The sequence below is a fragment of the Suncus etruscus genome, chromosome 5, assembly GCF_024139225.1.
Source record: "Suncus etruscus isolate mSunEtr1 chromosome 5, mSunEtr1.pri.cur, whole genome shotgun sequence".
NCBI classification, from domain to species: Eukaryota; Metazoa; Chordata; class Mammalia; order Eulipotyphla; family Soricidae; genus Suncus; species Suncus etruscus.
This window is the reverse complement of record NC_064852.1, coordinates 148,240,305-148,263,019: the sequence shown is the minus strand read 5'-3', so window position 1 is coordinate 148,263,019 and position 22,715 is coordinate 148,240,305. Positions and strand designations below refer to the sequence as shown.

The 22,715-nt window shown below is 42.6% G+C and overlaps 1 protein-coding gene across 1 annotated transcript in view; it reads right to left on the bottom strand.

Annotated features, from left to right (window-relative positions):
- Nucleotides 1-16,170: 16,170 nt before the first annotated feature.
- Nucleotides 16,171-22,715, bottom strand: part of LRP12 (LDL receptor related protein 12) — an 89,085-nt gene continuing 82,540 nt past the window's right edge. The window contains exons 6-7 of the mRNA XM_049773866.1: nucleotides 20,361-20,493; nucleotides 16,171-17,115 (exon numbers count right to left, since the gene is read on the bottom strand). Of these exons, the coding sequence (XP_049629823.1) occupies nucleotides 16,171-17,115; nucleotides 20,361-20,493 (1,078 nt within the window). The remainder of the gene's footprint in view (nucleotides 17,116-20,360; nucleotides 20,494-22,715) is intronic.

Here is a 22,715-nt window from a genome sequence, read left to right as displayed (position 1 = left end):
CCATCAGGTGTCAAAGCAAGAGCAGAAAGCCAGTACTCAAGTGTGGCCTGCCAAGTGCAACCCACTTCCGAATGCCCTCTGCTGGCAGCATCTGAAGCTTGCACTTCATTCTTTTATGTAACTGGCAGATTTTTTTTTTCTCTTTTTAATTGAAGATATTAGGCCAGTGAGATGGTTTAACAGGTAAGACATTGACTTGCACACAGCCAGAACTACACGGTGAGTAGTTCTCACGGTGAGTGTCCCTGAGCACCACATGGTGTGGTAAAAAAAAAAACATCCCCACACCCCAAATTGTTTCCTAGCAGAGCATTGCTTGTTTAGTCTTATTTTGTTGTTTGTCTGTTTTACACTCAGCCAATACTCAGGTACCATTCTAGGCTCTATGCTCAAGAATTACACAGGGCAGTGCTCAGCTGACCCTGAGAGGTACCTGGGACCAAACCCTGCCTCCTGCATGCAAAGCACATCGAGTCATTCAGCCACCATCTCTCTGGCTGCCTCTTGCCCTTCCCCTGGAAGAAGTACTCAGTGCCAGATAAGGTCAGCAGTGGACATGCTGGAAGTCAAAGACAGTACTGTCTAACCCCTCCCACCTGCCATTACTGTACCTAATGGCCCAATTTATAAACAGGGAATAAAATGCCTCAGATGCCCCATTTGCATTCTGAGAGCTCATTTACCTCCTCATCATTCTGCGTGTGCAGAATCAGGGGATTCAAAAACAACCACAAACCACATTTACTTTTCTCTTCACATTTTTCTTCACTGATATCAGTGAACTCGTCACACTTTTCTTAAATTTATTGGACTAAATAGATGCAATTCTGAATTAAACCACCAGGTGGCTTCCTAAGAGACCCAAATATTAACTTGAGTTTGTTGAAAAGCTTGCTATTTACAAAAAGATGTGGGGAGGGGGGGCAAAAAAAAGATGAGGACGAGAGAGATAGTGTAGCGGGCAGGAAGATTTTCTTGCATATAACTGACATGAACTCAGTCCCCACCACCCCATAAAGTCCCCTGAAACCTACCTGAAGAAATTCCTGAGTTCAGAGCCAGGAGTAAGCCCTGAGCACTGTCAGATGTGGTTCCCCCTCCCACAAATTGAAAACAAAAAAGAGAAGTTAAAGGGCTAGTGTAGGTGCTTTGCCTGCTAGAGGCTGGCTTAAGTTTGATCCCTGCCACTTCATAGTCCCCTGAACATCACTGGGCTTGGTCCTAAAACAAAAAATGAGTTTGGGGGGCTGGAGTGGTTAGTATAGCAGGGAGGGCTTTTGCTTTGCATGTGGCTGACTCTGGTTCGATAATCAGCATTTCATATGATCCCCAGAGCACTACTAGGAGTAATTTCTGAACACAGAACCAGGAGTAATTTATGCGCATCAACATGGTTCCCCAGCATCACTGGGTTTGAGCCTAAAACAAAACAAAAAGAAATGGAGTTTGGTTTCCTTTATCTCAATTGGTAAGTCATTGTTTCCTTTCTTTGTTTGGAAAGAAATACGCTCTTTGCGCTCTTGAGTATGAGAAATTAAGCATCCTTCCATTCGCTTTGGTAATGTACTAATGTGATTTCTTCGAAAATTATGATTTCTTAGAAGGTTCATAGCTAACAGGATACTTTGCATTAATCTAGGTGTCCACATTATGATTTAAGGAGCATATGGGCTGAGTATGTTGATGAAACATCGAGTGGCCCATCAAGTGGAACAAATCCTCACTGGAATTAAATCCACTAGGCTAGGTCCCTGGAGAGGTCATCTCTGCAGGAACAAACTTCAGGAGGTAGGAACTATGGCTTCCATGGCCAGCAAAGTCAAAACAATGGCGCCAGGGCTGGACAGGTGACTCAAAGGGCTGAATGATCTGAGAACATCTAGGGCCAGAATAATAATGCAAGGGGAGCTAAACTGTTTGATCCCTGGCACTCCCTATAGAGTACAGAGCCAGGAGTGAGCCCTGAGCACTGCCAGTGTGATCCTCCCAAAGTTTTGCCACATTCCTCAAAGACGTTTTTCATCAGAGTCCAAAGAAAAGATGCTTCCATCTTTGTTTCTTCACCCTAAGCCACCACGAGCCTGCTCTTCTACCTATTCCAACCGAGCCTATGAGAAATGATATAAAACAGGGCTCTTTGGAACTGGTTCATTCCACCTAGCATAACATTTCCCAAAGTTCATTTAGGCATCAGTCCTTCCTCCTCTACCCCCAAATAATATTTCGTTGTCTAGAAAGATCACATTTATGAGCTTATCCAATTATTGAATGATGAACAGTTAGGTGGCCTCACATAGTCTACCATAAAATTCACATACAGGTTGATGTGTGGATCTAGATTTGAATGTTTTTTAATTTCGGGGCATTGTAGAAGCTGACTCTTGGCTCTGTGCTCAGGGATCACTCCTGGTGGGCTGGGGAACCATATGTGGTGGCAGGAAATAAAACTCCATTGTCTGCATGCCAGGCAAGTGCCTTAGCCCCTGTGTATGTCTCTGAACCTACGTATGCATTTTGGGGCAGATTATATTGGAGTGGAATTTTTTTTTTTATTTGAACCACACCAGACAATGCGTAGGAATTTCTCCTGGCAAATTCAGGAAACCATATGATATGCTGAGTATCGAAACCGGGTCAGGAACATGCAAGCCACACATGCTACTCACTGTACTATCGTCATGGTCCCATTGTGTGTGTTTTGTGGCAGGGGCTTTCTGAGCTGGCTGGTAATTGTTTTACTGTGAAGATACTGCTAGGCTATTTCCACAAGGGACCAGAGCATTTTTCTTTCCCTTCATCAAAGTATTTTTTTTTATCTCCTTGTTAATACTTAGAATTTCATCCCTGCATTTTGTTGTTGTTGTTGCTGCTGCTATTGTTTGAGGCTAGACTCAGTGGTGCTAAGGGATTACTCCTGCTAGTACTCACAGGAACCATATTTGGTGCCAGGGATTCAAACCATAGTCAGCTGTATGCAAGCCTTAACCCCATATGCTGCCTGCAGCTCCCTGCCTGCATGTTGAATTATATCACCATAGTGATTGCAAAGTGGCAATTTTCTTATGCTTTCACTTGGCACTTGTTTTTTTTCTGTGTCCACCCTGGTGGTAGCATTCAAGGTTACTCATAGCTTTGTGCTTAGAAATTACTCGTGGCAGACCCAGGGGATGGGGTGGCATATGGGATGTCAGAGATCAAACCCAGGTTGGTTGTGTACAAGTCAAACACTTTACCTACTGTGTTAGTCCTCTGGATCCTCACGTTGTACTTTTAAAGAAGGCAATATCAGTTCTAAAATAAAGCAGAAGTCCTTAGCTATGTGGCTGTAATAAGATACTAAATAGAAAGTAAAATCTCTTCTTTACTGCCTCTGTGGAAACAGTGAAAAATTTCAGGAACTACTTTGTTTCTATACATTAACCCTTTTACATATATGAAAGAGACTGTTGATTTGTTAGTATCTGCTCATGTTCCAGGGTATTCCAACAGGACAGGTTGGTGCTGACGATTAAAATGAGGTATATCTAGGATCTCTAACTACAGAAACCTGACAGCACCAATCATGATTGTGAAGAGCTTTCACTAGGACCACAGAGAAAGACTTCGAGGTTGGACAACTTAGTATGCTTGAAGCCTGTAGTTGGTCTTATGCCCAGGATGCTTCATGGGTAAGTTCTCCCTGTTTTTAGGCCAAAGGTTTTTTCTATTTTCCCCATATTTTGCTCTGCCTATGCAGAAAACAAAACAAAACAAAACACCAAAACTGCCACACGCACACTCCTTTTTATTTCTTATATTTTAAATTGGTTCTCCCGCCTTTTTCGTAGAACCTTGGGACATGGATTACTTTGTTTTACCACATATTCCCACACTTTTCTACAAAACTAAAATGGAAGGAATAAAGAAAGATTGGGGGCCAGGGGCCAAGTGGTCTCGGATGCATTGGTAAGAAAATAAATAAGTACAAAACTAAATATCCAAGCCAAAGTCACCGATAATAGATTCACTTTAACAACCTAAACTTAAATGGGCCAGGTGCAAAGGGTGATGGTATAGGATGCTCTCTGGGTCCATTGGTGGAGGGAGGTCTGCACTGGTGATGGGAAGGGCCCTGACTCACTGTATATCTGAAATCCAACTATGAAGGTCTGTAGGATAACAATTGTTTCAATAAAATAAAATTAAAAAAAAAAAGAAAAAGAAACGAGGTATGTCAATATCTAGCACTGTGGTTGTTTCTTGGAAGTATGTAGTAATTAGGTGCCATTTTCCTTCCTGATCAAGAAGATGGCAACAAAAGTTGCTTTGCACCCTTGGCTAAGAAAGTGCTCTAACAGTCAATCCTGAGCTAGAGTGGAGGCAACAATGCTCTATGGTGAAATCTCAAAAAATTTTTTTCTGGTTTTTGGGCCATACCCAGCAGCACTTAGGGGTTACTTCTGACTCTTTGCTCAGAAATCGCTCCTGGCAGGCTTGGGAGATCATATGGAATGCCAAGAAGCAAACCTGGATCCATCCCGGGTTGGCCACATATAAGGCAAATGCCCCACCACTGTGCTATCACTCCAGCCCCTGAAATCTCAATTTTGAAAAAGCAACAGTGATGAACCAGTGCAATAGTACAGCAAGAAGGGGGGCTTGTCTTGCATGCAGCCAACCCAAGTTCACTCCACGGCATCCCACATGATCCCTAGGGCCCTGCAAGAAGTGATTGCTGAGCAGAGCACTGTCTGGTGTGGCCCCAAACAACAACAACAACAACCAATTTAAAGTTTTTCATAGCCAGGATATGGAAACAATCTGAATGTCCAGTGATGGATGAATGAATAAAGGAGTTGTGATATATATAAACAATGGAATATTATACACCCATGAGAAAAGATGGATTCTTAAAGTTTACTGCAACTTGAATGAAACTAGAAGGTATCTCATTGCACAAAATATGTCAGAGGGAGGACAAATGCCATATAACTCTTCTGTGGGATACAGAGAATAAAACCAAGAGAAGAGAAGAGAGTATCAAACCCTTGGTCTTAAGTTACAAAACTGGAACTGAGTGGAGAGAAATAATGAGGTGGATTAGATGTCGAAGGTTGGTGGAGGATTTGGGGTGGTGGATAGGCACAGTAAATCTACATAAAAACTACTAATGTCAACACTATTATAAATATGTGACAGTAATTTTCTTAAAGTCCCACCTCACCTCAAAGCCAAGAAAACAAAAATGCCTAAGGTCTGTGGGAATTTTCCCCCTAACAACAGAAACAACAGACATGCAAGGATTGGCTATGCCCCTAGGTAAGCTAGTTTAGGTAATAGAATGCAAAGGATTTGCAAAAAATACACCCAAGAGAGAATAATGTAGCAGGAGGGAATAGATAATATCTGCAGGCTGGGGGAAAATAAAAAGCACCAGGCAAGCATAGAATAAAACTGTTTAGTCTTTAAATGAGGACACAAGGGCACAAACAAAATAGGAAATTGTTCTGACTTCATACTTCTTTTTTTTCTTCTGACTTTATACTTTTAAGGGTGTCTGCTGATTAGCTATGTAGACTATTCCATTTTCTGATCTTCAAAGATCTATTGTATGTTAATATCTGTCAACTTAAACAATGTCATCTCAGATGGAGCCAATGGTATTGAATAAATATCCATCTGTTAGGCCACTCATGCCTGCCTACATGACCCTAAAAAGTTGGGACAGTCCATTGTGTTTGCATGTCTCATTTTCTGTGACCAGCCTTGCTAGCCAAGGCTACAGGTTTTCTTTGGCTGGATATATGACAAAGTCCATTCCTTTATCCTGTCCTTATTGGCTATATGTATAGCAGATAGTTTATAACATTGTGAAGACTCAAAAGATACAAAGTACCTGGCAAATGAGAAACACTCAATGATGCAGACATATTACTTGCTTTGAGAATTCTTCCCTATGACAAAGAAGCAGTTAGCAGCAGAAGGCTGAGAAATTCTCTGGGTGTGAAAAAAGCATCTATACTCACATTTCAGAGCAGAAACCAAATATATCAAAAGAACGACCTAGTAGTAAATGACCAATAGCTAAGTCTACTGGTCTTATGTTATATGGCATTTTCTTATACCATGTAACATTTCTTTGGCATTAAGGACAGTCCCAATTCATTGACTACTGCCGGTCTCTTCATTATTATTATTTATTATTTTTGATTTTGGATCACACCCGGCAGTGCTCAGGGGTTCCTCTTGGCTCGATGCTGAGAAATTGCTCCTGGCAGGCTCGGAGGACCATATGGGATGCTGGGATTCGAACCACCGACTTTCTGCATGAAAGGCAAATGCCTTACTTCCATGCTATTTCTCTGGCCCCTCCCTTCATTATTTTTTTTGTTGTTGTTTTTGTTTTTTTTTTTGGGCCACACCTGGTGACATTCAGGGGTTACTCCTGGATGTGCACTCAGAAAATGCCCTGGCTTTGTGGGACCATAAGGGATCCGAGGTCCGTCCTGGGTCAGCCATGTACAAGGCAAGTGCCCCACCACTGTGCTACCGCTCCAGCCTCCCTTCATTATATTTTTTAAGATTCTTTCCAACTCTAAAAGGATTGTGAAATGGCCCTCTTTTACAACCTGAAGCTTGAAAACAATGTAGCCAACTTTCAACCCATATGGAAGTTATAATCTTTGTTCAAATAGATATAAATATATATTATACAAATATTATATGAATATATGTATTTGTTCAAATATAATATTTTAACAAAGGCTCAGCTGTTCTGAGATATGACCTGTCTACTGCCTGTTTAGATCCCTTCATACATGGGAACCCTTTGAGGAAAGCAGGTCCTAGCAAATTGCTGCCATTCTCTCCTTTAGCACTCAGGATAAAGGGATCAAGAATATTAAGGAGCAATTTAGAGAGCTAGTCAGGCACATAACTATCAACTTATTGGGGCTATACTGCCACAGCATACAGAGCTCAACCCACCAGATGTATCCTCAGATTTTCCTGGTGGGGAGAACTGAAATAACCCCCATGGGGTTCCTCAAAAGGCCCACTGTAGACGCCTTTTTCCCCTGCGTGGATGGTTGAGAAATTTCTGAAGAGATGCGTGGCATTACATTTTTGGTCATCATTTGGCTTTGTCTCCCTTGCAAAATTACAGGCCTAAATAGGGCCTCTATCTAATTCCTTTTCCCAGAGAAATTTCCGCACCAAATAAGACAAGCTTGGTCTCTTTCTGTCAGCCTATTTACTTCCAAAGGCCAAGTCAAAACATAGCATCTTCAAGACAATGTCTTCTCTCCTTGTCTTTGAGCACCACAGCAGGATGACTTTGCCTCAGGGACTTTCCCTGTCACTTTGAATACCTGCTAATAAACAGGCTTGGCCAGTGTAGAATTAGGCTATTTTACTAGGTATAATTCTGTACCCCTTTCATAAGTTTTATCTCTTTCTATTACCAGATCTTGGGAAATGGGCCTTAGCTCCTAGCTAGAAAACTATTTCCTCAGGTTAAGGATATTTATTATTAGGAAGAAAACCAGGATTCCTGCTATCCCTTAATGACTCCTAGGGCCAGGAACTACTTTGATATGTAAGAAATTAGCCTTCCGGGACCGGGAAGGTGGCGCTAGAGGTAAGGTGTCTGCCTTGCAAGCACTAGCATAGGACAGACAGCAGTTAGATCCCGAGGCATCCCATATGGTCCCCCCAAGCCAGGGGCGATTTCTGAGCGCATAGCCAGGAGTAACCCCTGAGCATCAAATGGGTGTGGCCCAAAAACCAAAAAAAAAAAAAAAAAAAAGAAAAGAAATTAGCCTTCCTTTTATCCTCTAGCTCCTAAATGAAACCTATCTAAGATTACAAACCACCTAAAGCCATGTATATTAGTTTTAAAATCAAACAATGTACATTGCATTCCTTTCATGATATGACTGCCTCTTTTACCCTTTATATACTCCCAGCCTGGAGATTAAATTTGTCTCTCGTCTGTCTCACATTTAATGCTGACGCGGGTCCCCATAAGATGTATTTTGTGTGGTCTCAATTATTTCATATTTCATATTCGTCCATTCGTGTACCCATTTTCTTCTCGTGAAAGGATTTTCATCCCCACTAGATGCTGAGACGCAAGACACCTGCAGCACTATACACCTGTAGTCTGTAAAAGGGAGTTCTCTCTTCTCACCTCTCTCTCTCTTTCTCTCTCTCTCTCTCTCTTTCTCTCTCTCTCTCTCTTTCTCTCAAAAGCACCCTGGAACACTTTCTGTTATTTATTTATTTATTTTTGGGTTCTGTTTTGGGTCTCTCTCTTTTAAAAGCATCCTGGAACACTTTCTGTGTATATCTATATCTATATATGTATATATATATATATGTTTTTTTTTTTTTTGGTTCTGTTTTAGAGACACATTGCAATGCTCAGGAACTATTCCTGGCAACGATCAGATCAGAGTGACCCCTGTCAAGGAACCAACCAGTGAACTGAATGCTCTTTCCTTTATTCCAAGCTTCACAGTACATGACTGTAAGTCACAGTAGAAGCTAAAATCTCACCAGCTTGACGTACTCATGCTTATATCCTTTTTTTTGTTTTGTTTTGGGGTCACACCTGGCAGCGCTCAGGGGTTATTCCTGGCTCTATGCTCAGAAATTTCTCCTGGCAGGCTCAGGGGACCATATGAGATGCCGGGATTCGAACTACCGACCTTCTGCATGCAAGGCAAATGCCTTACCTCCATTTTATCTCTCCGGCCCCATGTCCTTAGTCCTAATGTTTGACCTAAGGTTAGAACTCCTAGACCACAGTCCAGAACAGGATGCACTAGAAATGAAGAAGAAATAAAAATGAATCTTATGTGAAATCAAACAGATAGGAAGGACTGGATAACTAGAACAGTGCAATTGCACTGAAGCAATTGCAACTGGCAGACCTGGGTTCAATTCCAGGCACCACATAACATCCCTGGAACATCACCAGCAGTGACTTCAAGTTAAGACTCAGGAGAAAGGCATGAGTACAGTCAAGTATACCCTCTCTTACAATGACAATGGGGTACGAGGAAAAATCAGACAGCTTCTTTAATTTATTTCCTCTTTCATTTTATCATTGGAGGCCTAGTTAAAAATGACAATATAGTTATGTGGAGAAATTTTAAATGACATGATACATCTGAGTATTAACACACACACACACACACACACCCCAAAATGGAGGGTGCGTTTGGTTGAAATAGTCTCTGATCCCCCCACAACTATTTCACCCAAACACACCCTCCATTTCTGGGAAGAAAGCACAAACAAAGCATCCTTCATTACTACAACTTTTGATGTACAAAAGAAATCAAAACTTCCATCAGAACCTAGAAAATAAAAGTAAGACAATATTAATGCATCTCATTTGGCTCGTGTTCTCAGTCTTAAGGCTATTCTTTATATCTTACATTATTAAGAACTTTTTTTTTACTTTTTTAATATAATAATTTTTATTTTGACTGAAGTGGATTACAAATCATTCACAGTAAAATTTTAGGTATATAGTGACATTGAATCAGGGGCATTCTTACCACCAATGTTGTCCTCCCTCTACTCCCATTCCCAGCATGTTTTTTTTTTTTTTTCTCCTTTTTCTTCTTTCCTTCAAACAGAACCACATAACTTAAACCATCTTGTTCTGCCTCACAAACTGAGGGGAAAATGATGGAGGGTACCAAGACCAAACAGTCGTATGAACACTGAGTAGAAATAAAAAAATAATCATACTTAGGTACCAAATCCAAAATCAATGACAACAGATATCCAATCTACAACAAGCTAGACACGGAGGGGACCACCTACACCAGCAGCCCTGGGGGCAAAGGAGGAGGATATGGGATGTTTTTTAAAAACAAATCTGCTTGGGTATATTTTTCTTTGTCTGGTTGTTGGTTTTGGCACTATACCTGTTGGTGCTCAGGCCTTATCCTGATCTTATGCTCAGGGATTACTCCTGATGGGACTTTGGAGACCACATGGAGGTCTGGGGATTGAATCCCTGATCAGCCTCATGCAAGGCAGTTGCCTTTCTAACTATCCTCTCTCCAACCTACTGCTTTAATTTCTTAGTTTTAGGACATTTAAAAAATAAAAATGTAGGGGCCAGAGAGATAGCATGGAGGTAAGGCGTTTTCCTTTCATGCAGAAGGACAGAGGTTTGAATCCCGATATCCCATATGGTCCTCTGAGCCTGCCAGGAGCGATTTCTGAGCGTAGAGCCAGGAGTAACCCCTGAGCACTGCCAGGGCATTATTAAGAACTTTTAAAAAATGAATGAATAGTGTACTAAGTCAAGGGGTTGGGAAAAATAAACTTGAGGAAAACAACAAAGAAGTGCAAAATTTATTAAAGTGGAAAATAATTGGAAAAGAAAAATTTTAGAGAAATATGAAAAACATTATTTTTGTTTTGGGATCATTCATGGCTGTGCTCATGTTTCCTCCTTGGCCCTGTGCTCAGGAGTTCACTTCTGTGGGATTCTTGGGACCATAAGTGGTGCCAGGAACTGAACCTGGGTCATAGAAATCTAAAGCAAACACCTTCCCCACAGTACTCTCTCCAGCATCAAAAAGAGCATCATTTCATAAATGAAAAATCACGGTAACAAATAGGCAAACTGTTAGCTGTCTTTTATTTGGGGGGGGGGGCACACTGGTGATGTTCAGATGTTACTCCTGGCTTGGGGGACCATATGGAATAATGGGAATCAAACCGAGATTCATCCTAGGTTAGCCGTATACAAGGCAAACACCCTACCGATGTGCTATAGCTCCGGTCCCCGTTAGCTGTCTTATTAAAATAAAAGACCAAGCATGACACAGAGCATAGATTGAAATGCATTGAGATATCACATTGTTTAACATGTGAGAAAACTTGCAAGAAATGGTGCATTATCTTGGAGAAGATAAAATACTACACAGATGAGCGGTTGAGTGATAGTACAGCAGGTAGGGAGGGCATTTGCCTTGCACACAGCTAACACCAGGTTCAAGCCTCGGCATATGGTCTCCTGAATCTTCCAGAAATAATTCCTGAGTGTAAACCCAGGAGCAATCCCTGAGCTAGGATGTACCCCCCCCCCCCCCAAGAAATAATACAAATTAAACTACACAGAACAGTACCCCAGTCTTTGGAAATATCTTCCTGGTCCTCCGATGCTATGAGAACCTTTGTCCTTCAATCTTTCTGCTCCTGCGGATTTGCACCCACCCCTGCACTGGTCCATAGACCAGTAGTTCTGATCAGTGGGTTTCAAGCATTTCTACATCTATATCTGTGAACTACACCAATCCATGGACCTGCAGAGTAAGACCACAAACTGAAACTGTTCCCAAAGGAAGGAGGAAGTTCCAAATTCACCAGAACAAAATGAATAAAAAGCTTTAAAAAAAAGGAGTGTGGGGGGGGGGGAGGGGGAACTGCCACAATAGCACAGCTGGAAGGGCAGGACCTTTTGCCTTGGAAAGTACCAACCCAGCTTGATCTCAGGCATCCCATATAGTCCCTCAAGCCCACCAGGAGTAACTTTTGAGTACAGAAACGGGAGAAACACCTGAGCACCGTCAGGTTTGGCCCCAAAACAAAACAAAAAAAAAAAGACTAAATCACACACATCTGTACTCAGGATTTACTCTTGACTGCACTCAGGGGTCACTCCTGAGTGACTTGGCATAGGCTTGGGGGTGCCTTATGTGCTGCTGGGATTGAGCCTGGGTCAGCCATGTACAAGGCAAAAGTGTCCCCCAACAAAACTCCTTAATGACAGCCCACACATAGCAAACACACAGATTAATCTCACTGGTGAATAGCTGTAACTATCTTAAAAACAAACAAAAAGATTAGCAAATAATACAGATGCTCAAATAACTTTTGGGATGAAAGAGTGGTTAAAAATTTAAAAATTCATTAGTAATTATAATCCTACTAAAACATCAATGAAAATAGTAAGATCATCACTAGCGATGTAAAAAAAATCCACTCTAAAAATGGAATACTTATTATAATAATGTTTTATGGGCCACACCTGACGATCCTCAGTCTACTCCTGGCTCTGTGCTCAGATGTTACTCTTGGCAGGCTCAGGGGACTAAAATGGGATGCCGGAGATCGAACCTGGACCGGCTACATGAAAAGCAATCAGCCTATTCACTATGGTATCGCTCTGGCCCATTTATAATAATTTGTAAGAGGTGCTCAATGGGGCCTGGAGAGATAATAAAGTGGGTAGGCACTTGGCTGCTATGTATATTGTCAATGAAGGTTAGAGCCCTATTGTCTACATTCTATCTTCAATCCCTCAAATGTGAAACCTTTGAAGAAAGCAGTAACTTAAAGCTTTAATATAATGATGCCAAATTCCCAAAGCTGAATCTACAAAATTGCTGGAAAAAAAGAAACAACTCATAAATTTTTGTGAACCTAAGTTGATTTTCAAATTCAAATAGAAAAATGAACAATCATTTTGAAAATTAAAAAATTAGTTTTAGGGATATAGCTTTGAGGGAGAGCGCTTGATATACAGATGTAAGGCAATAGGTTCAATCCCCAACATCCCCAAGCTCAAGAGTTAATTTTTCCTTTTGGCTTTTGGGTCACACCCAGTGATACTCAGGGGTTACTCCTGGCTATGCACTCAGAAATTGCTCCTGGTTTGGAGGACCATATGGAACGCCGAGGATCAAACTGAGGCCTGTCCTGGGTCAGCGCATACAAGGCAAATGCCCTACTGCTGTGCTATCACTCCGACCCCAAGAGTTAATTTTTTGAAACAGGGTAGGGCCAAAAAAGTGTAGAGAGGGATAATTTACAAGTAGAATTACATTCTAGAAATATTCAAGTAGCAGGAAAATCCACTACACAATAAAAAGGCCATTTCAAATTATGGAATTTTAATAGATTTAATAGTACTAAGTCTACTTAATAGCTTTGGTGTAATGAGCTACTGGGAGGGGATTACCGTATTTGCCAGTATATAAGACGACCCCCCAATTTTGCAGTTAAAACATAGGTTTAGGCCTATATTTGCTGTATCAGACAGAACGTTCCTGTGCTGCAACTGTATGGACCACAGTGAGCCAATCACAACAAGCAAAGGTTCAAAGGGTCTACTATAATAGACTTCCTCTCTGACTCTGGCTAATCTGAGCAGGCTTTTTATAGTGTAGATTCGGGTCCAGAACATTGTCTAATTTGCATGCATAAAAAGCCTGCTTGGATTGGCTGAGTTAGAGAGACGGTCCGAGTGGCCTTGCAGTGATTGGTGCAGGATCGAGTTGGAAAATTCGTTTTGTGGCAATATTTAGACAATTTTCATTTAGCGGCATATTGAAACATTTTTCGGGATATACTCGGCGTATAAGATGCCCCCCAATTTTCGGTTGACTTTTTTTTGTTTCAAAAGTCATCTTATACGCCAGAAAATATGGTACTTAATTTCAGGGTAGACTGGTTTGAATGTAAATAATCAAATAATAAAAATTCCCAATTTTAATATTCAAATTTGATTTTTTTTCTTGGGGGAAAATAGGAAAAAAGCATGCAAAGTATTTTACAATTTGCATTACTCTCTATATGAAAATGTTATCTACATATGGCATTTCATTTATGTGGGTATATTTATGTTTCTATATAATTCTTTGGGAATACAAGAATCTGGATATCTTGCTTCTCTGGGATTCATTTATTTATGTATCTGCTTCTTTGAAAGGAATTAAAAGATGGGTGTCAGGAATAGGAGACTGACTTGCAATCTGAAGCAAGAAGTCATAAAAGTTCAAATTAAAACATCCCAGAAAACAAAACCCAAAGCCTATATATGGTAACACATTATCAGCATGATGTAAACAAGAGAGAATTGGGCCTATCACTAGAACTTTTTATGGAGACCTGAAATGTACCTGAAAACAATATAAAATGAAAACTGAGGGAGCCAGGGAGTAGAGAGGATAAGACACTTTACTACTTTGCATGCTACTTTGAAGCCTGGCCCCACATGTAGTTCCCCAAACCACTGACATGGCTGGTCCCTGAGCATAGGCAAGAGTTAAGACTTGAGCACTGCTGAGTGTGTCCTCCAACTGTGAAAAAACCAACCAACCAACCAACCAACCAACCAACCAACCAACCAATCAACCAACCAACAAAAACTCACCAAGTTGCTGCATGATATAAGATATATGGAGGGGCCAGAGCGATAGTCTAGCAAAACAGGGCATTTACTTTGCATGCTGTCAACCAGGAATTGATTCCTAGAACTCCACATAGTCCCCTGAGCCTGCCAGGAATAACTCCTCAGTGTACAGCTGGAAGTAACCCCTGAGAACCTCCCCTATAAGCCCGGCCCCTCCATAAAAAGATGAATCCACTGAGAGGCAGTTTTCTCAGTCCAAAGACTATCATGTTCCACAGGTCTCCTTACCTTGAGTTTTGGCAGAAGCTATAACTTTCCTATAAAGTAGGTGATAAGATGGAATATATCACCTCCCCGCCTTTCATTTTTCTTCTGGGTATTTTGGTATTGCTTCATGGCCTGAAACAGTGTGCTCACCAACACAAAACAAAACCAGAGAGACCTTGATTTTAGAAAGTACCTCAAGGCAATACAAAAAAAAAATTTCCTTTTAATTTTTGATACATATTAAAACATTTCAGTCAGTTCTTCCTGACGGCATAACAGGACAAATACACAAGACCTCAAACATGCTTTAAAATGACATTCGGCAAAAAAAAATTTAAAATTTAATAAATAGTAATAACCACACACAAATACATTTTTCCATACTCAATCGTTAAGCTACCGAAAACAGACAGCTAAGGAATAAATAAACAGGAACTTGACAATGAAAACATGTGCGGAGCTTTGCGACTCACTCTACTTATAGAAGGGGGGCATTCACCACATGGTTGTTTTCTGAAATCTGCTTTTCTTCAACAGGTAGCAGAATTCACCCTCCCAATAAAATATATTGAAAAAAAAATCACTTTCTTTCAATAATGCAGTCTTTAAATAGAACAAATAAATATGAAACCAGCAAAGCAATTTCAAGTTGTAATACAAATGCCCCCTTGCCCCTAGAAAGCTATGGAAATATATAGTCAATTGTGAGAGCAAATAATAGCATTTAAAGTGATAGTGCTTATGCACTAAATTCATCTGAGAACTCGATATTCAGATTTTAGTGCAAATCCGTAGGGTCCAATACTAGCATAACCCTGTACCAGGGAAAGACGTTACCAGTTAGAGGAGTTTATCTTGTACAATTTTTGTACATATTTTTTTTATAAAGTTCAATAGTTAATGCATAGTAGAATATCTTCATCCACTTAATCCCGTCCCTAAAGAGAGATGAAAAGTGAAATGACTTGGGATTTTTACCATTTGGTTTGTACCATATTGGAGTAGTAAAATCAACACTAGAAAATTTATAAAATCTTTTGTAGGTTTTTTTTTTGTCATGAATTTAACTAAAGATCTAAATTTCATATCATTGCATCTTAAAACGGAGGAGAAAAGTTTTGAACTGAAGATCTACCCCTACCCTTTGATGAACTTCAAATTATGACCGAAAATTTCCATAATATCAGGACAAATGTTGTACCAATCAAAAACGCGAGGATAAAAGTTCCTTTTGCACATTGATCTTAACAGCTAGCGTATGAAATGATAAAGTGAGCTGGCAAAATGCATAATCAAAGATTCTGCTAAAAATTAAAAAAAAAAAAGGCATTTCGTACAAACCGACCTTGGAACAGAGGGGTCAAAGGGAAGACGAGGGTCAGAATTTCAACAGCTCCGGGGTACTCCGGGCCTACAGTCAGCCTGATAAAAACACAGGAAGAAACTGGGTCGAAACACCATTCAACAATGGAAAAAAACATGATGGTTCCTAGGATGCAGCAGCGGGAAAAGCTCTGCAAGTGGCTAGAATTCCAAGTCCTTGGATGCAGCCAGGCAAGCGAACACTGCCTTGAAAACTCACCCTGGCATCTTTATATTTTTGGGCAGCCCCTCCCAAGCCCTCTTTCTCCTGGAAATGACACATGGCACCACCAGAGTCCTGTAGCCAAGCTGCAAAAGAAGTGCCTGCGTATTGCTCCGACACAGGGTAAGGGGACGGTTGGTTGCACTGTCTAGTCTGCTCCAGGCACCATCCATCAGCACAGTAACAAAGCCTCGTCGTCGCTGGGCTCGCTCTTGGGGCCGCTGTGCAGGCAGGAGTCGGGGATCTGCGCCGTGTGCACGATGCCGCAGTGGTCACAGGGGCCGTCGGGCCGGGCCCCGGGGTGCTGATGCTGCGGTACCCCGGCGGTGGCCGTGCCCGTGGCCGCCAGGTCCAGGAGTGGCCGTGCGCAATCGCCGTGCGCCTCCGGTTCCGACGGGCCGTCGGCGACGGGGATGAGCAGCTCCACGTCGTCGTCGTCGTCTCCCCGGCCGTGCCCCCCAGTGTCCAGCTGTCTCAGGGGGCTGTGGCTCTGGGTGGCGGCGGCCACGGGGCTGGCGCGGCCCAGGGTGAAACGCACCCAGCGCAGCCCTTGAGTCACGCGGCTGAGCGCGCTGCTGAGCTGGTGGCGCGCGGGACTCACGCTCGGGTGCTCCGTGCCCGGGGAGGCGGTGGTTGCAGGCCCGGCTGCTGCACCTGCACCTGCTCCTGCAGAAGACGGAGCCGCTGTCCCGGCCTCCCCCCGGCGGCTCTCCCGGGGCCCGTTGCGGGCGCTGGGGGTGGACGCGGGGCCGCCGGCTCCCACCGTGGCCACCTCCACGGCCGCCGTGGGGGCCACTTTCTGGGGCAGCGGAGCGGCCACCCCGCCGGCCGCCCCGGCCGCATCCCTCCGCTCGTGCTCCGTGTCGGCCTCGTCGGACTCCACGGAGAACAAGCCGCGGTGCGCGTGGCCCCGCTCGGCGTCCCGGCCAGCGCCCGGCCCGGCCGCCACCTCGTCCCCGTCGGCCGAGACCAGGGCCAGCGAGCCCGAGTGGCGCGAGCGCGCGAAGCTGAAGATGCGGTTCCAGAGGGTGCTGGAGCGGCCCCCCATGGGCAGCCGGATGGACGTGAAGCCCAGCTGCGAACGCACCGCGAGCCGCAGGTTCTCCAGCACGGAGGCCTGCAAGGGCGAAAGGCAGAAAGGCAAGAACACATTAGGACAGAGAATAGGGGTCCCTTTCTGGGAAGAATGCAGCAAGGCTTTCTGTGGTCAGGGCCAAGTTCTTGGGCTTCTCTCCAACCCCACACCACCAACCACACCGTTGACTTTGTTGAGTTTTCTCAGCCTTTGGGGTCCGAGCGGACCTTTGGCAGAAAGGCAGAAAGGCAAGAACACATCAGGACAGAGAATAGGGGTCCCTTTCTGGGAAGAACGCAGCACAGGCTTTCTGTGTCAGGGCCAAGTTCTTGGGCTTCTCTCCAACCCCGAACCACCAACCACACCGTTGACTTTGTTGAGTTTTCTCAGCCTTTGGGGTCCCAGCCGAAGCTACAGCGGGCAGTGTGCTGGCACGGCATGCGGCCCCAATCTGCGTTGGATCCCGGGCATCCCATATGGTTTCCAGAGTAACCGACCAGTCAACACAGACAGGTGAGGAGGCCTCCAAATAAAAACTAACCCAAAGGATTTTTCTCAAGCTTCACCTTCTGCTTCCTGTCCTTTATTTATTTTTCTGCTTTTGTTTTTTTTTGGGGGGACATACCTGGCGGCACCCATTAATCGCTCCTGGCAGGCTCCAGGAGACCATATAGGATGCTGGAGATTGAACCTGGTCCATCCTGGGCCGTCTGTGTGCAAGGCAAACGCCCTACCATTGTCCTATCACTTTGGTCCCTTGCTATCTTTTATTATTGCTTGTTTTGGGTTTTAGTTTTCTGGGGGTGGTGGTGGTGGGGGGGGGGAGAATACATCCGCTGTGCTCTGGATGTTAATCCTAGTGGTGCTTAGGGGACCATATAGGATGCTGGATGGAACCTGAGTTGGGTTCATACAGGGCAAAGGCCCTCCCCTCTATGCCATTGCTTGTATCCCTCTAGGTAAAGTGTTAAAGAACAATTCAAGTGTCTGATACAGCGGTTTTATTTCAAGTACAGCAAAGTCATCAGAGTCCAAGAGCTTCAAGGGTAGAGTGTGAAACAGATTCTTGGCTTATTTAGAAAGACAGAAAAGCTGGCCATAATTTATACTACATGAAGGGTTCATATTTTTTTTTCTTGGGTGTTCCTTCCGGCTCTGTGCTGGGGAGCTAGTTGGGTCAGTCACATGCAAGGCAACAATCGCCTTAGACCCTGTAGTAATTCTGCTCCATCACCCATTTTTGGACCAGACCCAGCGATACTCTTGGCTCTGCAGGAATCACTCTTGGCGGTGCTTGGGGAACTATTTAGGATGCTGAGGGTCGAATTCTAATTGGCTGTAAGCAAGGCAAGTGCCCTGGCCCGCTGTGCTCATTCTGCCTCCACTACCCTAGTTTTCTCTTTAAAATGCAAAAAAAAAAAGTTAGCCTTGATATACATAATTTAAACTTCCAAATCGTGTGAAAACTATATTTTCATAATAGTTCTCAAGGCATTTTTAAAAATAAAGAACTAGTGAAGTTTCATTTCTATGTCACAAGTGAACTATATAGTTGTAGCTGAGCAAAGGGAAAACTTTGTAGAGGAAAGCCAAATTTGATTTGTATAAAGCATATATATAAAGCATGGATAAAGTCTATACCAAGATATCTGAGATTTAGATTTAGATTCAAGATTTAGGTGGGAAATAAAGATTACAGATTTATATTTACTACTAAGTAAAAATGATATCTTTATTCTCTGAAAATTGGCAATTTTTATTTATTACCCAGTTGAAAGGTAAATCTACCCAGTTTTCTAGATGAATGAATTTATGGTTTCCAAATACCTAGTTATATAAATCGTTAGCACCACCTAGTGGTCCTAAAAAAGTAGATAAATAGACCATAGTTTTCAGTATTTTAAACTGCATTACTTATATACACTACTTAGCGCACTTTATTTTTCCAAGAAATACTCCTTTTCAGATTGTGATCATTTCCCACTAACTAAGTGATTGGTTCTTACTTTTCCCCTCACAGAAAATAAGCAAGGCACTGAAAGGAAGCCTCCATCTTTGACTGCAAATGGCAATGGTTTTGTGGTTTCCACAGAGGTTGTTTAAACCTGATTCTGAGGATGTAATTTGAGGAAAGCTAAAAAGCTACGATTGCAGGAATATGTCAAAAGAAATTTGTATCTCAATGTAGAGTTGTGCTGGCCCAATAAAAAAAAATAAAAAAAGCAAAGGAGGATATAGATCATCAATGAACCCCTTCCATTAGATGGGGGTCCCACTTGTTTTTTTTTTTTTTCAGGGGCATTCCAGCAATCTGCTGGTGGTGTTCAGGGTGACAGATTCAGTCTGAGAATCAAACTGGAACCAGGGGCCGGGTGGTGGCGCTGGAGGTAAGGTGCCTGCCTTGCCTGCGCTAGCCTAGGACGGACCGCGGTTCGATCCCCCGGCGTCCCATATGGTCCCCCAAGAAGCCAGGAGCAACTTCTGAGCACATAGCCAGGAGTAACCCCTGAGCGTCACAGGGTGTGGCCCAAAAAACAAAACAAAACAAAATAAAAAAAAACAACAAAAAAAAACTGGAACCAGGCATTTGCAAGGCGAATGCTTTAACCGCTGTTCTATCTCTTTGGTACCCTGAATTTCCATGTTAATTCTGTTAATTTCCATGTTAAATGTGTACTCTATGCTCTTAAGAATTCTGGCACAAAATTAAATATTAAAAAAGAAATTTAAAATAATCACAAAAATTTAAAGAACTCAAGAACATCAAAGAATGAGTTGCTATTTAAAGAAAGTGGTAATGAATTCTTAAACACTGTAAAATCCTGCTGCTGAGATGACTGTACCTCACATCCAGTGAGAATACTTGTTTCACTTACTTTTACTTCTAACCAGTCAATTTTATGTGCAGTAATGTATTCCTAGCACAGTAACTTTAGATTCCAATCACATATCTTCTAAATGTTCGGTTTTAGTAGGAAAATAGTCTACCGAACTCTACTTCTAAATTTTGAAGGTATTTAATTACCCTTTACAGTAATGGGCTTAAAAATCCACATAACTAAGTTATAGGATTGAATAATATACCCTTCTATTTATAACACTAAAATACAATGAAATCATTGTAACTTTAAATTGCCCACTGCGTGAATCCTTGCTAGAGCCATACCGAGGGTCTGATTTCACCCTAAGCATCTAAGCAGCAATTTATCAATTTCATCTAAGCATCATTTTCATCTTCAAAGGGCCTGAAAGAAAAATGACAGTAATAATAAAACCCCAATATATACCTGGTTAGGCGAACAAACAGGAAAATCTTCCACAGGTGGAATTAAGCCCTGAGCAATCAATTGTCCATAGGAAGGAGGAGCTTCTCTTCTTAACAATTCAGCTTCTACTCTTGACAGCTGGGTTTCAAATGACCTTTGAGGGCAAAACACAAATGAGTTAAAAAAAAAAATAAATGCAACAAAACAAATAACATACAAGAAACCAAAGAACCTTTTCTTATCAGTAATCAAAACAACCTGAATTTTATTATGGTCATTTTTGGGGTGAGGTCACACTCGGCAGCGCTTAGGTGTTATTTCTGGTTCTGCATTCAGAAATCACTCCTGGCAGGCCGGAGAGACCATATAGGATGCTGGATATTGAACCTGGGTAGAACGTGCAAGGCAAAAAGCCTTCCCCGCTGTACTATAGCTCCGGCCCCATTGTGATCATTCCTTTTTAAAAAAAAAAAAAAAAAAAAGCTCAGCCACTACTGTCTTCATAAACTTCTCCAGACCTGAGGGCACAAACAGAGCCAAGAGTTTTTCTGGAAACCACAACACTGCCCTTTGCTTCTGTTTTGGGGCCATACCTGACGAAGGTATAGGCAGCTCCTGGCCTGGAGGCTGAGCCAGAGGATGCTTGGGGGCCAGAGGGTGTAGTGCTGGATATGGATCCCAACACTCCCCCTCTAAAAACACGAGCTCAGAATGCTGACCTCTATGGACCTCCAGAGGCAAAGTATTTACTGAAAGCCTTCCCATATCTCCCCACAGGTGTTTATTATTATCATTATCATTATCATTATTATTATTTTATTTTTATACCACTACACTCAATGGCATCGACAGCATTTATCATTTTGCCTGAGTCAACTCCACTCACAGATCCTTCCTCCTAACTACAGACTCGCCTGTGAGACCAGACCTTAATTCATTTTGGAGTGTCTGTAGTGCTCTGAATAGGTTCTCAAGTATCTGGAATGGTGGAACCAAGATTTAAAATACTATTAACCATGCCAGAGCCTTCAAAATTTCTAAAGAACATTCTGATGAAAACAGGGCCTGGTAAATAGAAATCAGCTTCTCTTGCCTTCTAACTATTTCCGTTGTTTTTATTTCTGTTTTGGACCAAATCTGGCAATGCTCAGAGCTTACGCATGGCTCTGCATTTAGGGACCACTTTTGATGAGACTCAGAGGACCCTAGGATGCTAGGGACAAAACCCAGATTAGCTACATGTAAGGCAAACACCCTACCTGCTAAACTTCACTTCAGACCAAAGGAACCCTTTCTTCACAAGTGAGTTGGGGAGAAATTTCTAGCTTTGGGTCACCCCCGCCCCCCCAAAAAAAAGAAAAAAAAATCTCTGGCCAACAGGAGTTTAAATACTTTTGCTGGGAAGTGCACACCTGGCCGTGCTCAGGGCTTACTCCTGGCTCCTTGCTCAGGAATCTCTCTTCGCAATGCTCTGGAAGCCATATATAGTGCTGAGGATGAAAGTGGAGGTGGTCACATGCAAGGCAAGCACCTATCTTGTCTTGTACTAAACCCTTGTACTATCTCTCTCTGGGCCAGTATATTTTCTTTTTCTTTTTTTTTTTAATTAGATTTTGTGTGTGTGTGTGGTTTTTGGGTCACACCGGCAGTGCTCAGGGGTTATTCCTGGCTCCGTGCTCAGAAATTGCTCCTGGCAGGCACAGAGGACCATATGGGACGCCGGGATTCGAACCGATGACCTCCTGCATGAAAGGCAAATACCTTACCTCCATGCTATCTCTCCAGCCCCTTCTTTTTCTTTTTTAAACCACATTTAACCCAGCAATACTCAGGGGTTACTCCTGGCTCTGCACTCAACTATCACTCCTGGTGGTGTTTGGGGGGACCATATGGGTATAGGTTAATCAACCCAGCTCAGCTGTATGCAAGGCAAATACCCTACCTACTGTACTATCACTAGGACCCCAGTATTATTATTAAAATATTTAATTTCTGGAGTCTCTTAGGCTTTCCACACTAATTCTTATATCACAAACCCCATGGACCTATTTATAAGCCAATCTAGAGCAACAACATCAAAAAACTATCACAGGGGCCAGAGTGACAGCACAGCGGATAGGGTGTTTTCCTTGCACACAGCCAACCTGGTTCTATCCCTGGCATCCATTATGATCCACTGAGCCTTAGTGCGGAGCCAGGATTATCCTCTAAGCACTGCTGGATGTGTGTGTCCCCCCAGAAATGGAAGCAAGGGCCTAGAATGTTAGTACACCAAGTAGAATGCCTGCCTTGCAAGAGACCAAGCTGGATTCTATTCGCAGCCCTCTAACTGGGAAGTCATTCCTGAGTGTGAAACCAAAGAGCTCCACTGGGTGT